Raw genomic sequence first — 14,776 nt, 5'->3', positions numbered from 1 at the left:
CAGTGGTTCCCATGAGGAGAACACACACTGCCTTAGATACAGATCTAAAAGTCACTATCATTGAACAAAAAAACTTCAGAAACAGACTTCAAAGAGAAACAGCAGAACTAAAATTCATTTGCAAATTTAACACCATTAATCTGGGCTTGAATAGGGACTGGAAGTGGCTGGCTCATTACAGGAGAGGAAGCAGCTTTTCCTCTCCTGGAATTGACACCTCCTCATCTATTATTGGGAGTGGACTACATCCACCCTGATTGAATTGGCCCTGTCAACACTGGTTCTCCACTTGCGAAGTAACTCCCTGCTCTCCATGTGTCAGTATATAATGCCTGCATCTGTAACTTTCACTCTATGCATCTGAAGAAGTGAGGTTTTTACCCACGAAAGCTTATGGCCAAATAAATCTGTTAGTCTTTAAGGTGCTACCAGACTCCTTGTTGTTTTTGTAGATAGAGACTAACATGGCTACTCCTGATACTTGCCTTAGCCAGAGGTTGGGGCTCTTGCCGGGGATCTCTTGGCTTGAGGCAGACGGTGCCTCCTCCTGAGGCTTTGTCCTGCAGCCCAATATACAGGCAGAGGCAGATTCAGCCCCCGTCTGTGTTCCAGCCCTGGCTGGCCAGATCTCTGAACTGCTAGCTCTGTACTCATCCTGGGACCGGGCTAGCGGTCAGGGACAGCCTGGCAATGAACCACTCTCAGGGGCAAAGCCCAGGAGCATAAGCCCAAACCCACGCTCCGCACTGGGGCAGATTCTCGGAGAGGCCAGCACTACAGACCCTGCTCCGGAGGGGACCCCAGGGCTGCAAAAGGTGGGGTGGGGGGAGGAGCCACCAGGGCTCCCCACCCATGAGTCTCCTGTGGAGGATCTCAGCTGGAATTGCCTTGCTGCCCACATGTGCAGAGCAGCAACACCAGGGACCCAGTGCTCTCCTTGTGGCTCTCTGCATGCTTGTCAGGAGCATCTGGTGCCGCACTGCATCAGCCATCCCTCCCTTGCAGCAGCCGTACCCGCATGCCCCTTGCAGGGAAAGGGCCCCCAGCACTCTGCACCCTGGCACGGGGAAGGTGCTGCCATGTGTCCTTGACTTGCCCTTTAAAAGGCTCAGTTCATCACCCCCTTTCCCCACTGAGCACACATGGGGAGACAGTAAATACACCATGGGCCACCTGGTAGGAGTGGGACTGAGGGGAATTCTCGGGGGCTAAAGGAAAACCACAGCCCCTGCTGCTTCCTCCTGGCAGCTGGGTTTAAATCCCAGGGGCTCAGGTTTGTAACGACACCACGTCACGTGCAGTGAGAGCGCGCTGCCAAGCCTCTGGGTGCCGAGGACTGGAACAGCTCTGGCACCAAGGCCTGTGGAGACACAGGAGAGGTGCCCAGGCCATGCTGTGCTGCGGGGGAGCCCTGCATGGGTGCCGATGTGCTGGCTTGTGCAGAGGGGAGCGGGAACGCACTCTGAAGAGGACTCAATGTTTCCCTGCAGGCGTCTGGATTCCACAGCCTCATTTCCAGCGGCCGCGTCACTGCCGCCGGTTGCCAGGAGGGCACTGACCTGGCACGCTCGCTGCAATGGCAGAGCAGCACCGGACAGAATCACAGCCAAGAGAGGAACGCGGCAGCCAAGCAGGGCGAGCGGTGCCAGCACGGGCAGAGTGGGCACTTACAGAGTGCTGCTGTGGGAAGGCGCCAATGGGGGAGGCTCCGTACAGACCCGAGAGGTATGCCGAGGGGCTCTACGGCAGGAAAGAAAACACAGTCAGTGCAGGTTCCCAGACAGCACGGTCCATACACACCGCGCCTGTGCTACGTCCAGGGGCTGGCTGCTGGGGATCTACCCCCAGCACCTCGCAGCGTGCATGTACACCGGCTTCCCTGCATCCCCTGCCATTGCGCATGCCGTACTTCCTAACACAGGGGGCCCGAGACAGACTGAGAACCAGGCCTGAGGAACAACCAAAAACCCTGCCGGGGCCCCAGCAGAAATGTTGGCCCCTCCCCCAGGCAAATCAAAGCTCTGGGGCTGATGTAAATGAGCCCAGCTCCACTGAAACTGATGGAGATGGCCATGCAAACCTGGAGCATATCCTGACAACCCCCTGGAGGGCCCCCATTCACAGCATGGCTGTGGCTGGTTTCTGGAGCTCTTTAGCCCTCAGAGGCTCACCCAATGGTACGCTGGGGAGGGTGCTCCCCAGTGACGCTATACAGGGAGCTCTCTCGCATTCCTGCTAGCACAACATCTCCAGGAAAATACACTAGTCAGCCACATCTGGCGTATGACAGCATCCCCCTGGGGCGAGCCAGGCACCACAGGAGGGGTCCCAAGGCTGGAGACTTGTTGTGAAGTGGAGAACGAGACGAGAGAGAGAGAGAACAGCCAGGGTTGTGCAGGGGCTGGCACCCAGAGTCCGCAGGGTGCTGCCCCATGAACACACCATGACAGCGCTCCCGGTATGAGGGATGTATGTGGGGGTAACTGACAAGGGCCTGACCCTGCTCCCATTGAGCTCAGTGGCATGGGACAGCTCACACTCAGACCTTGCAGCTGACCCGGAGGGCACAGCTGAGCCATGCGGTGGAGTTATGGCCTGGCTGCTGACGGGATCAGGACTGTAATAAAATGTATCACCAACTGGTCCAAAGGAGGCAGCAAAAGGCAGGAGGAACCTTATACTTTGGCGAATGGCCCTGAGGAGGGAGCAGGCTGCACTAGCCACCTGGTCCTGCAGAGAGGAGGAAGTTGGGCATGAGGACAGAGTGAAAACAGCGTGATCTCAATCACCTGTAGCACTCCCTCCCAAGAGGAAGAGATTCACACAGGCAGGTCTAGCCCTAGGCACAGTTAAACTTGGGGGACATGAGGAAAGGCAGCAGACCCAGAGAAGTTAAGGTGTGTGAGAAACTGAGGTCTGGGCTACACTACAGCTGTCTTACATAGACCTAGGTCAGTGTCTACATTACAGCCTTGCTCCCGCCGATGTGAGTGCCCTGCTACACCGACATGATAACTCCACCTCCACGAGAGGCATAGGGCTTATGTGGTGTCGTTAGGGCAATGCAACATCTCTGTAGATGCTGCCTTACCTCAGCTGTTGTTTGTCAATGTCACAGGTCCACACTGAAGCTGTGAAATTGACAAGAAAGGCTGTTCCCTGTTGTGAACCCCATGCTGGGCTCACAGCTGGGGCTGTCGCCCCAGGGCATGTGGGGGCTCCAGCTGGGAACCCGGATACCGCCTGGGCTCTCAGCTCCCCGCAGAGCTAACCAGCTGGAACCCGCTGGAAGCCTGATAGCCACCCCAGCTCTGGACGCTGAGCTCCCCACTGCGAGCCCCACTCCCTGCTGGGAGAAGGGCAGACACCTGGGCTCCAGGCACAGAGCGCCGCACTTGGATCCTGGGCAGCTGCTGGACTCCTGAGAGCCGGGGTGGGGGTAAGCTTGGGCTCTCAGCCCCCCATGCTACCCCTCTTCAGTCGGTGGAAGTCTGCCTGATGAGGACACACACCACCGACAGCAGGGTAGTGTGGATATGAAAAATAGCAGTAATCACTGTGGGGGCTGTAAATCGAACTAACACGGGTTGACTTAATTTTGTAGTGTAGACAAGTTCTGAGTGTGAATCTCCAGCTGCTGCAGCAGAGCTGGGGCATAGCAGGCTGGCTGGGATTACAGAGCTTTGCGTGTGACAGCAGCAAGGTAACCATGCTGTGCTCAGCACTGGCTCTCATCCTATCCGTTCCTGCCACACACTCAGCTCCCTGGGCCTCAGGCCCAGTCCTCAGCTCCGTATGGGCCTCCTGTGCAGGCTGGGTGTTGGGTGTGCACTCAGGAGGAGTGAGTCTGGTCCCTTGGCTGGTATGTTCCATCCCTGCCCCACCCTGTCTGGTCTGTATAGACTGCAGCCTTTTCCATCCAGAGGGGCTGTCCATCCAGTGCCAGGTACAATGGGTCTGGGACCACGAGGCACTACTGCAAGCCACAGAACACGCTCTATAGAGGGGAAACTGAGGCACAGAGGTGAAGCGACTTGTCTACGGTCACCCAGCAGGTGAGTGGCAGAGCCAGGACCAGAACCAGGACTCCTGATTTCCAAGCCACTGGCCTACCCACCAGGCCATGCGGCTGGCCGCTACGCTGTCCTACATGTTCACACCCATAAACACACACAGCAGAGGGGCCTGCTGTCCACTAAGGATTTGTCTCCAAACACCCCACAGACAAACAGCATCCGAACAAAGCCCATAGCCATTCTCAGTGCATTCACCTTCCCGGGGGAAGCTGTTAGAGATTGAATAGTTTGGTGGTATGTAACCCCTTCGGGGTTTAGAAAGCATGGCTCCTTTAAATTTTTTTTCTAGGAGGGAGGGGGAGAGTGAGGAAAAAAGGAGGGAAACTTCAGGGGGTGGCGCTGGAGCTCAGAGGGAGAGAGAGGCAGCAGCCTGCAAGCCCTCGAAAAGGAAGCAGCAGAGAACCTGCCTGAAGCCTGAGAGGGACAGGGCGGCCGATTGGTGACACCCCAGGACAGGAGCCAGGAGGAGCACTGGGCCAGGGAGGAATTACCCAAGAAGGACAGGCCGGATTTGAACTCGGCTGCGAGTACTGGGGCTTGTGACTCTGCATTGGGAATGAGGAGGGAGGCTGTAGCTAGTTAAGTGGGGAGGTGATCACTCTGTGTGGCTTTGCAGAGAGCGGCAGAAGAGGGCACCGGAGGGATTTGTTGGGGGAAAGTTCACTGGCACTGAAAACGACCAGGAGCATCCAAGACTCGCCACTGGACTGAAACTTTGCTCCGGACTTTTGAACTTTGTGTGCAGACACATTGCTCAGTGTCTGCCCTTCCAGACTGTGCTACCACTGGGCCTTGGTTTGGATGCAACCCTGTTTTACTGCTCCCCCTATAGTTTCCCTTGTTGTTTTTTTCCTCTCATTCCTTTGTAAATAAATATTTCCCTTTCTTATATCCATTGTACTTTTCCTGTGGGTGTGTGTGTTTACTTTGGGGGGTTTGAAACAGGTGCCCTGGGGTGGAAGGAATTTCTCCTGCTGCATTTTATGCGCACCTTCTTTTGGCCAGAGCTGCCTGCAGAGCAGACTCCATGTTAGCCACGAGGGCGTTAAAGTTACACTTGGTGACCCGTACAGGGACTTAGCAGTACACACACGCACACACCTATGTTGCACACCCTGGGCTCTTCTTCACAGAGCAAAGAAACTCCTGAGTGACTTTCATCTCAGTTTCAAAAAAAATAAAAATAAAAATGGAGAGAGGATTACCAGAAGACCTGTACCGAGGGGCATGAACCCCAGTAACCAAAGCTGTGCTGGTGGAGAGGTTCCCAGAAGAGATGGAACCAAATGAAATTGAGGAGAGCCTAGATGCAGCTGAAATACTGGGGAGGGTAAAGGTCCACACCCGTATTTACAACTGCAAAGTGAAGTGCATGGTAGCACTATGTACTCACTCCAAGGAAGCAGATCTTGATAAAGTGCCCAAAGAGGTGCAAGTAGAAGGTATCCCCTGGACAATTCTGGGGGCAGAGCAGTCCCTTCCTAGTGTGCCAGTGTCACTTGAGGTGAATTCTTTAGCGCAGAAATTGCAAGCTCTGATGGTGGATGAGAAGCGGACAAGAAAAGAATTAATTTTGGCATTAGGAGGGGCTCCAACACCTGCAGCACCCAGCCTGGTGGGATGGGCCAAAGAGCTGGGAAATGGCTCTCAAAGATGCATTAAAGCCGGCATATGAAAGTGCTCCATACAAGCGGTGACGTTCTTTCTCGGGGGTGTCACCTGTATCCTCAGGGGAGGATGATTACAAGACCTTGGAGGGATTTTATGGTGCCACTTGTCCAAGAGTGGGAATGCTCTGATGCTGAGAAGCGGAAACGTGTGCTTGAAAGTCTGAGGGGGCCTGCCATGTGAATTATCCGAGCCCTGAAAGACTCCCAACCAGCTGCCACAGTGCAAAACTATTTAACTGCTCTTGAGAGTGTCTACGGTGCTACTAATAGCAGTGAAAACCTGTATTATCGTTTCTGCCATACCTACCAGGAGCCCCACGAACGATTGTTGGATTTCATCAGGAGACTAGAGGATTTGCTAGGAATTTCTCCTGCTGCATTCCTGCGTGCACCTTCTCTTGGCCAGAGCTGCCTGCGGAGCAGACTCCATCTTGGCCACGAGGGCGCTAAAGTTACGGGTACAAGAAACAGACGACTTGATGTGTGCACGTATTGATGAATACAAGACATGTGTGTGCCCCACCAAACAGTGCTTTTGTGGGAGACCCGCACAGCTCTGCTGAGACATCCTCGCCTGCTCTCGTTATGTATTTCATTAAGTCCATTTTTGCAATGCCCTCAACAGAAACATTGCACAGCTCTGTGGGGCTTTTGTTGATCTGCAGCAGCCTCAGATGGCGTCACCTGATATTACTGTGTGCGACTGACACAGGTGTCTGTGTTGCCTGCCATATCACCTGCTAGTGGAAGAAATCTCTGCCTGAACACGGGGAGTGCCTGGCCCTCCAGGAGCAAAGACTGCAAACAAAAAAGGCTTCTCCATATCCTGGCTTATTAGAAGGGATTTAAAGCCACCAAGTGAAACATCTAAGCCTTGATTCCAGGATCATTAATTCCCTTCAACTTTTCAGTCACCCAAGCATCTCCAAGCAGGCATATTTGATATCAAAGTGCACATGGATGTATTATTTGGCCTTAATTTGCAATAGGATTTCTGCAGAGGATTCTCTCCCTTTTGGTTGACTGAACTTTATACAATAGATGTTTGCAAATCAACTTACAAAGGCTTTGATAAAAAACCAAACAGAGCCCAGTTCATTGGGCAGCAGGGTGAATTTTCCATGTTTTAGCCCTTTTTCTAAAACGGTGTGCATCAGATCTTCGGGGGGCTGATCACAAGCAGCTGTCACCCTCACTCATCTGCAGGATACAGCCAGGCGTTTGCAGCTCTTTCACGTCTGCTATGATTGTACAGAGTGACACAAGTGACAGGCTCAGAATGCACGGTGACTAATGACGCTAGTTGCTTGCAGGACAATTTGTCTGGGCGGATGGAGGCAGAACTGTACCCCTCAGACAGAAATGCACATGCACAGCACTAATACATAAGTCTGCATCCCCCCATCCTCCCGCACACACCACCCATGCACACACATGCACCCTCTGCTTCCCAGGAGAGCTCTCCTGAGTGGTACATTCTTTCAATACTATGCCCTGTCTCTAATTTCACTCCGTTCCCCACCTGTTGTGCATATACAGCTAGAGGTTGCGTAACCTACAGATGTTAGGCTGGGAATAGGGCTTTTTACCCTTCCTCTCCCTTTGCCCAAAAAACATTACAGAAGGGAAGGAAGTAGCTTAGTGTGAGAGCTCTCCACTCGTGGTTAGACTGACAAGGAGAGGGCAGGGAGCCAACGCTTGGCCTGGAGCACTTTTTATATTTGGCATAATAAATCATTTAATTTTTCTCTAAAAATAAACTGCCAAGTAGCTTTGCTGGGGCTTTGAGGTCACAGGAGTTTGCTGGGAATGTACACTCCTCCCTTATATCATGTGCACGTTCCCAAAGTAATGCACCAGTCCTAAGAAATGTGAACATTGACATGCAGTGTTCATGAGGAAAACACACACACACAAATACACCACGCAGAAAAGCATGGACACAGTCAGGGCTTTGGAGCTGTGCTCCGGCTCCGCTCCAGCTCCAGGCAAAAACCTGCAGCTCCACTGCTCCGGAGCTGCACCGGGCTCCGCTTCAAAGCCCTGACAGACAGACACACACACACACACACACACACACACACTGGTTTTGCAGTCAATATTTTGTGTTCTTTCTGCACCACCCCCCAAGTATTTCAACTCTGAACGGTGTAAAACTCACCATCCCTCTCCGATCACTTGGCCGCTATGGTTTTCAGAAAAAATAATAAAAGTAAATAGACTTGTTCTCGGTTCCAAATACAGTTACAGCAGCTGAACTGAAATGGTGACACGGAGTGTTAGATACGCCGTAGATCAGGGGTTTATCTGCAGGAGTTAAAAGCCATCTCTGTGATTTCCTGCAGTGCTATCCAAAATCAAGAAGTTATGAAATAATCACTCCATACCAGCAAATCAAGCTGATCGCACAGTTTCCATTGTCAATCCTCTCAACATGCTGTATCTATGCATCTCTGTCCGCCTACCGTGCAGGCAAATTAGGAAGAACGCAGCTCAGAATACGCAGTCACTTATCATATACGGCTCTGGGCTCTCTATCAACTTTCACATACGGATGTCAAGGTACTTATCCCAACTCTGGACACACAGGCACAGAGAGCGAAGTGTCCACTCCAAGGCGTGTCTGGCACCTGCCGGCACCTGTCTGCCTAGGCCCAGGCAGGCCCAGCAGCGGCACAGCTGGGACAGTTTTCGAAAACTGCCCCGATTGGGTTGGTTTTGCCTCATGTGTCCAGAGAGTGCAGTGGCTGTGCGAGTCGTCACAATCCCACCCCTGGAAAGGCACTGCTGCACCGTTAATGGGGCAACTCCAGCATGGCTGGTTAAAAAATGATCCCACTCGTTTTGAAACGATCAAGTAATAAACACAGTTCCCATGAACTGACATCAAAGTTGTCTGACACCCGACAAACGTACAGCCCTCCTCCAGGATGAAACCATTCCTCAGAGGGATGGTGTATTACTCAGCATTACTCACACTAGCTATGTCTGCTTTATGGTAGTTCATCCACTTCCAAGCCAAGGGCTGCTCTTCACCCCTGCAGGAGCCTTTCCCAGTTCTCTCTCGCTGTCACCTCAAAAAGCCTGGCCCTGCTTCCTGAGAATCACCCTGCATGGGCTCTGTTGGGGTACTCAGATCCCGGCTTAGCCAGAGCTAGGATGGGCATGGCCAGACAGGCTGTTTCCGAGGTAACCCACCCCAAGTAATCCAGGCTTTTACAGAGGACAGCGCACTTAGAGTTGTGCCAGAAACGGGTTGGGAGGCAGTGCAGAATGAAGAGCGCAGAAGTCATGTGTCTGTCAGCTCACCCCACTTGAGAGCTGGCCGTAGCACATGAAGCTTCTGAGTGACCTTCAGCTGTAGAGCATGTTACACCAGGAGAGCATGGAAGAGCCAAAGTCACAGCTGAAGCCTGCCCCTAACAGGCCACCCCAGATAAAGGGCTCCCCGGGGTAGCACTGCCCCGTGGGAGTTCCAGAGCAGTGATGGACACACACAGACAAAGGCTGTGAAGACCCCTCACAAGGAGGAGGAAAGATTCACAATCTTCTTCATAGAACCACCAAAATGCAGGGCTGGAAGGACCTCGAGAGGTCATTAAGTCCAGCCCCCTGCGCTGAGACGGGACCAAGTAAACCTAGATCAATCTGACAGATGTTTGTCCAACCGGTTCTTAAACACCTCCAGTGATGGGGATTCTACAACCTCCCTTGGAAGCCCGTTCTGGAGCTCAACTACCCTTATAGGTAGAAAGTTTTTCTTCATATCTAACCTAAATCTCCCTTGCTGCAGATTGAACTTCTTGTCCTACCTTCAGTGGACATGGAGAACAACTGATCGCTTTATAACAGCCCTTAACATATTTGAAGACTATCAGGTGCCCCCTCAGTCTTCTTTTCTCAAGACTAAATAGGCCCAGTTTTTTTAACCTTTCCTCATAGGCCAGGTTTTCTAAATCTTTAATCATTTTTGTTGCTCTCCTCTGGACTCCCTACAATTTCTCCAGTACTGCAGCTGGGGCCTCACCAGTGCTGAGTAGAGCAGTACTATCATGTCCCGTGTTTTACATAGGAGATGCCTGTCAATACACCCCAGATTGATAGTAGCTTTTTTGCAGCCGCATCATACTTTTGACTAGAATCCCAGATCCTTTTCAGCAGCACCGACACCTAGCCAGTTAGTCCCCATTTTGTACTTGTGCGTTTGATTTTTCCCTCCTAAGTGTCGTACTCAGCACTTGTCTTTATTGAATTCTGTCTGTTTGAATTCAGACCAATTGTCCAATTTGGCAAGGTCGTTTTGAATTCTAATCTTGTCCTCCAAAGTGCTGGCAGCCCCTCCCACAATGCTGTCACCCCCAAATTTTATAAGCACTCTCGCCACTTCATTATCCAAGTCATTAATGAAAATATTGAATAGCACCAGACCCATGACTGAGCTGTACGTGTCTCACTAAATACGCCCTCCCAGTCCGACAGCACACCATTAATAACGACTCTTTGAGTAGGTCTTTCAACCAGGTGTTCACCCACCTTTATAGGAATTCCATCTAGACCCCATTTCCCTAGCTGGCTTATAGGAACGTCATGTGGGACTGTGTCAAAGCCTTACTAAAATCAAGCTCTCTCATGGCTCCTGCCCATGCACTCAGCCAGTAACCCTGCTCTGCTCCTGCCCAGCTGCACCATCTCTGTTTGGGATGAGCTTTCACCTAGGAACCTCACTCACTCAGGCACTGGGAAAGCAAGCAGGCTCCAGAACCTTGCTTCACACTGAGCTGAGAATCACCAGCTGGCCAAGTCTCACAGCCTACAGTGGGATGGGGAGAGATGAGCGAATCCAGAGGGTGCTGGATTTGGTTTATCACTACCTCCTTTAACTGTTCCATAGCCCGAATCCTGGCCTTGTTACTGTTTTTAATTCCGACTGACTTCTGCCTAAGCAGCTGCTGAGTATGGACACCAGGTCTGGGCTCTGTGTAGGAGTGTTTGACGTGAACGCCAAGTGTGCTTATTTCAGGGTTTGCAGGGGTGTGTGCAGAGCCTGGGATCACCCACCACCAATACGTGCTGTTCTACAAGCTTGTCACCCGCAGACATGCAGACCCCAGCCCCGCCCCCACCCCACTCCACAGGCCAGCTGGGCAAGGGAGCACGCTCTGTACCCCCGAAGGGGGGAAGCATTAGGTGCATTGCTCCTGCTGGCGCAGTGCAGGTCCATGCTGCCCCAAACGCAGGCCAGAGATTTAAAGCCGCAGCAAGCCCTTAAAGGAAAAAAATATGTACAAAAGTACTGACCTAGGCCTAACTGGGAGGGATTATACACAAGTCTATACAGTGCTGGGGCGCTGCTTCTCCTTTCTGGGTCCTCAGCCCCAAATATAGCACGTGAGGCCCCATCCTGCTGGGAGAGCGAAATCTCCGCAGGCTGAGGAAAGCTACGGGCGCATGAAGAGTTCGTACTCCAGCAAGAAGCAGGATCTCCCTGGTGCTGGGGCCCCAGGGGGGAGGGATCGGGGTATAAACAAATCCTCCCAAAACCATCAAGAAAAAAATCAGTGCTCTTATACAAGAGTGTATACGGGACACCTCCTGCCAAAGCCATACCTGTCCTCACTAGAGGGTTAGCGTGAGAGTGTCTCCTCCTAACCCCACTGAACTAGGGGAACACACCCCGCATGCACACACACAGAGGCCTGGCCTACCGCGTACTTACCGCAAAGGGGTTGTAGGAGGCAGCTGCAGCAGCTCCGCGGGCTCCCGCTGCAGAGGGCAGCATGGACAGCCCCGTGGAGAAGATCCCTAGTGCGCTGAGGTTCAGCCCGGGGATCAGGTTGGCTTGTTGCTAGAAATGCAAAACACAGAGACATGGGAAACATGGAACAAATGGGGGGGGAGGGGAAGAAGAGGGGAAGCCACATGCACCAAAGTGCCCAATGACTCCTACACGTCTGCCCAGACAGCTCGATCCAGTAGGGCCCGTTCTGCATCAGCCCCATGATGAGCAGAACCGCCTGCAAACACCCTGGGGCCAACTTCACCAGCTTCCACTGGACTAACTCTGGTTCTGGCCCTGACATTTGAGGTCTCTACTGGGAGGATGGGAGCCGCAGGAAGGGGGTGCTTACGTTGACGGCGACAATATCATTCTCATAGGCCTCTCGCAACTTCTTCATGATCTCCACTTCGGCATTGGAGCAGGCCTCGATGCTGCCCTTCACCGTAATGGTCCGTTCAGGGTTATAAATGGTTAAATCCTGTAAACTAAGCAGTTACGGACAGGTGAAACTGCTGCCATCAAGGCAACAGAAAAGCAAGCTGCCTTCACCCGCCTGCTTAGAGCAGGGAACCTTCTCCTTGGAGCAACCAGGAAGAACCCAGGGCTGCAGATTATCCCCCACCGGCCAGCCACTTCCACTGGCCATTGTGCAGGGGAGCATAGCCTAGATGTCCTGTTTCCATTCCAGACCTTCCCAACATGGCTCGCTTTACTGGCATCCATGTCTTCACCAGAGCCGGGCTGGGTGGAGCACCCCTACCTGTGTCTGTACACCTTTGGAGGATTCCTACGCTGGCTCCACACACTCACCAGCGTGTACCCTGAGGGCTGGCTTCAACAGCTCCCCTGACGCTCACCTCCCGCAGCCAGAGAGCAAGGAGCCCAGTTTTGGGCCATACAGTAGCTCTCTGGGCTGGAGGTGGGTTGTTCTCCTCCACTAGGATATCACAACTTACGGAGAGATGGTGATCTTGGTCCCTGTGTCTTGCTCAATTTTCTTCAGGTTTCGTCCCTCTTTGCCGATCAGTCTCCCAACTAGACTGTTGTGTGCTAAGATTTTCAAGGGAACCTCTTCGGCGCTAAAATAAACAAAAGGCGTTTGGTTTTTTTTGTAAGTTCCTTTTCCCCCTGTTCTCCTATAACCAGTATACTCCAAACCGTGGAGTTCTCCTGGCCAGGAACACACACAAAAAGAAAAGAAAAGTAGGACAAAAACACAATATGGACTTTTTTCATTGCAAAACCTGTACGTTTGTAGAGTCCTTGTCATTTAAAGAATCTAAAATGAGTCCTCTCCACACTTACAGAAAATCCAGACAAATAGCTCCTCCTGCAGCTAACCGTTTGGGACAGGAGAGGAATCAAAATAACCCTGATCTAGAAAGACTGATTGCAACTGGGGCTGGTCGACAATGGGTTGGTATTTTTCCATGAAAAAATTCAAACCACACACAAAAAATTTTTCATTTGGTTCAAACTTCTTTAAGGGATTTTAAAATTGTTTCAATGAAACAAGTTGAATTGCTACTATTTGTTTCAAATTGCTGTTTGGAAAAAAGGAAATCGACCTGAATCTCCAGAACACAGGAAATGGACTCCCATTCCAGCAGGGAGAAGGGGAGAGAAAAAGCAAGCATTGAAAGCATGGGTCCTAAGGCATTACTAAAAGCCTGAGGCTTTACATGTGGGCTGGTTTCCTTTGCTGTCAAACCAGGCATGTTCTAGTAACCAAAACCTTACATCAGTTAGTTGTGCTGACTAAGCCTTTTAAATACACAAACGTATTAAACCAAATCCCCATTTTTTACATAGGCAACTATTACATTTTCTCTGCTGGACCTCTGGGGATTTATTCTTCAAACCGGCTCATTACTCTCCATCATTGTTTCTCCCCGCCTGATGCATGTGGCTGCAGGAATCCTCCTCCTGTGGAGTGCTCTGTACGGAACACTTACGATTTAGTCTCGTCCGCTTCTTTCTGCATGATATCGAGGATCATGCGGCATGCTTCAGAGCACCCTTCGGGGCTGGCGTGGATGGTGATTGGCTTCTCAGCAGCACCGGCATTCTCCTTCCGATGGATGTCTACCCTGCACCAAGAGAATCAGCACAGAGAAGCCCGAGATCAGGCTGACGTCATAACAAGGCACTTCAACGAAGCATCAAAGATAGTGCATCTATTTGCGTTACATTGCGTTTACACTGCTGTCTACAGACAGTACCTCTGAACCAGGAGTCATGCTCATGCTGCTGAAACCAGCTCTGAACCAACCGTCCTGAAGGGACCAGAATTCAGCACGTGGCTGCACTGACAGTTGTGCAGAACCGTGGAAATCTCACCAGATGCACTCACCATTCAGGACAGGTTTGTTTCAAGGTTTGTTAAACTTTTTGCAGGAATCCGGGCCTAAGTTTTGAATGATTGACGGCCCAGGTTTGCATGAACCCAGACTGAGTTCTACTAAACACAGGGTTTCAAATAGTGTTGGCACTAAACCAGGTTCAACTCAGATTTGACTTTCTTTGGCTTTAAGATTTGGGGTTAATTTGCAAGTGAAAATCAAAGAGAATGAGTGGGTGGGGGGAGCTGAGCCAACACAGATCAGCACAGAGCTGGTCCCTAAGACGCAGAGCAGTTTTTTCAGTTCCAGCAGGTGCCAGTACTGCTATACGTTCTTCTCCTCAGCTTCTTCGGGATCCACCAGAACACAGCAGGGCAACAGAGCTCTGCTGCGGCACCCACAGGCCTGAGGGCAGGGAGAGGCGTCACAGCCACTGCACAGCGCAAGTGGTATGTTAAAAACCAAAAGGGTGAAGTGAGTGCGTGAGTGTGTCTCTCTGCACATGTGTGCGTCCCTGTCCCAGCTGGAGAGGATGACCCCACTCTGTGTGCATATGTGAGTGCTGTTCTCTTTGTTAGGAAATGTCTTGTATATTACAGAGGAATAGTCACACTTAGGCAGCATCACATAGGAAAAGAATTACACCAAGAGAGGGATTTGGCCTTCAGTTTTGGTACTCTTGGAGATAGCTGTATCTTAATTAGGGCTTTCTCCTTCCCATAGCTGATTGTGACATGACAGGAACAGACCAGGGGTCCATTTAGCCCAACTAGCCTTCTCCAACAGCAGCTTGTACTGGATGCTTTCAAAGGAGACCAAATATCCCCCTAATTCACTTGGCCATATCTGCAACTCTTGTTCTCTCACACCCTGGCTGAAGATCAACTCACACCAGCAGGCTGGACTGTG

At 51.6% G+C, this 14,776-nt stretch overlaps 1 protein-coding gene across 3 annotated transcripts in view; it reads right to left on the bottom strand.

Moving 5' to 3' along the window:
- The window catches only part of IGF2BP2 (insulin like growth factor 2 mRNA binding protein 2), a 98,686-nt gene that overhangs the window by 18,186 nt on the left and 65,724 nt on the right, over positions 1-14,776 (bottom strand). For 2 of the 3 annotated variants that reach the window (XM_054039516.1, XM_054039518.1), the window contains 5 exons: positions 13,481-13,615; positions 12,482-12,604; positions 11,875-12,010; positions 11,463-11,591; positions 1,672-1,740 (listed from right to left, as the gene is read on the bottom strand). In XM_054039516.1, the coding sequence (XP_053895491.1) occupies positions 1,672-1,740; positions 11,463-11,591; positions 11,875-12,010; positions 12,482-12,604; positions 13,481-13,615 (592 nt within the window). The remainder of the gene's footprint in view (positions 1-1,671; positions 1,741-11,462; positions 11,592-11,874; positions 12,011-12,481; positions 12,605-13,480; positions 13,616-14,776) is intronic. The other variant, XM_054039517.1, reaches the window with a different exon arrangement.

This window comes from Malaclemys terrapin, chromosome 9 (assembly GCF_027887155.1).
Source record: "Malaclemys terrapin pileata isolate rMalTer1 chromosome 9, rMalTer1.hap1, whole genome shotgun sequence".
Taxonomy (NCBI): Eukaryota; Metazoa; Chordata; order Testudines; family Emydidae; genus Malaclemys; species Malaclemys terrapin.
This window is presented reverse-complemented; position numbering and strand designations above follow the sequence as displayed.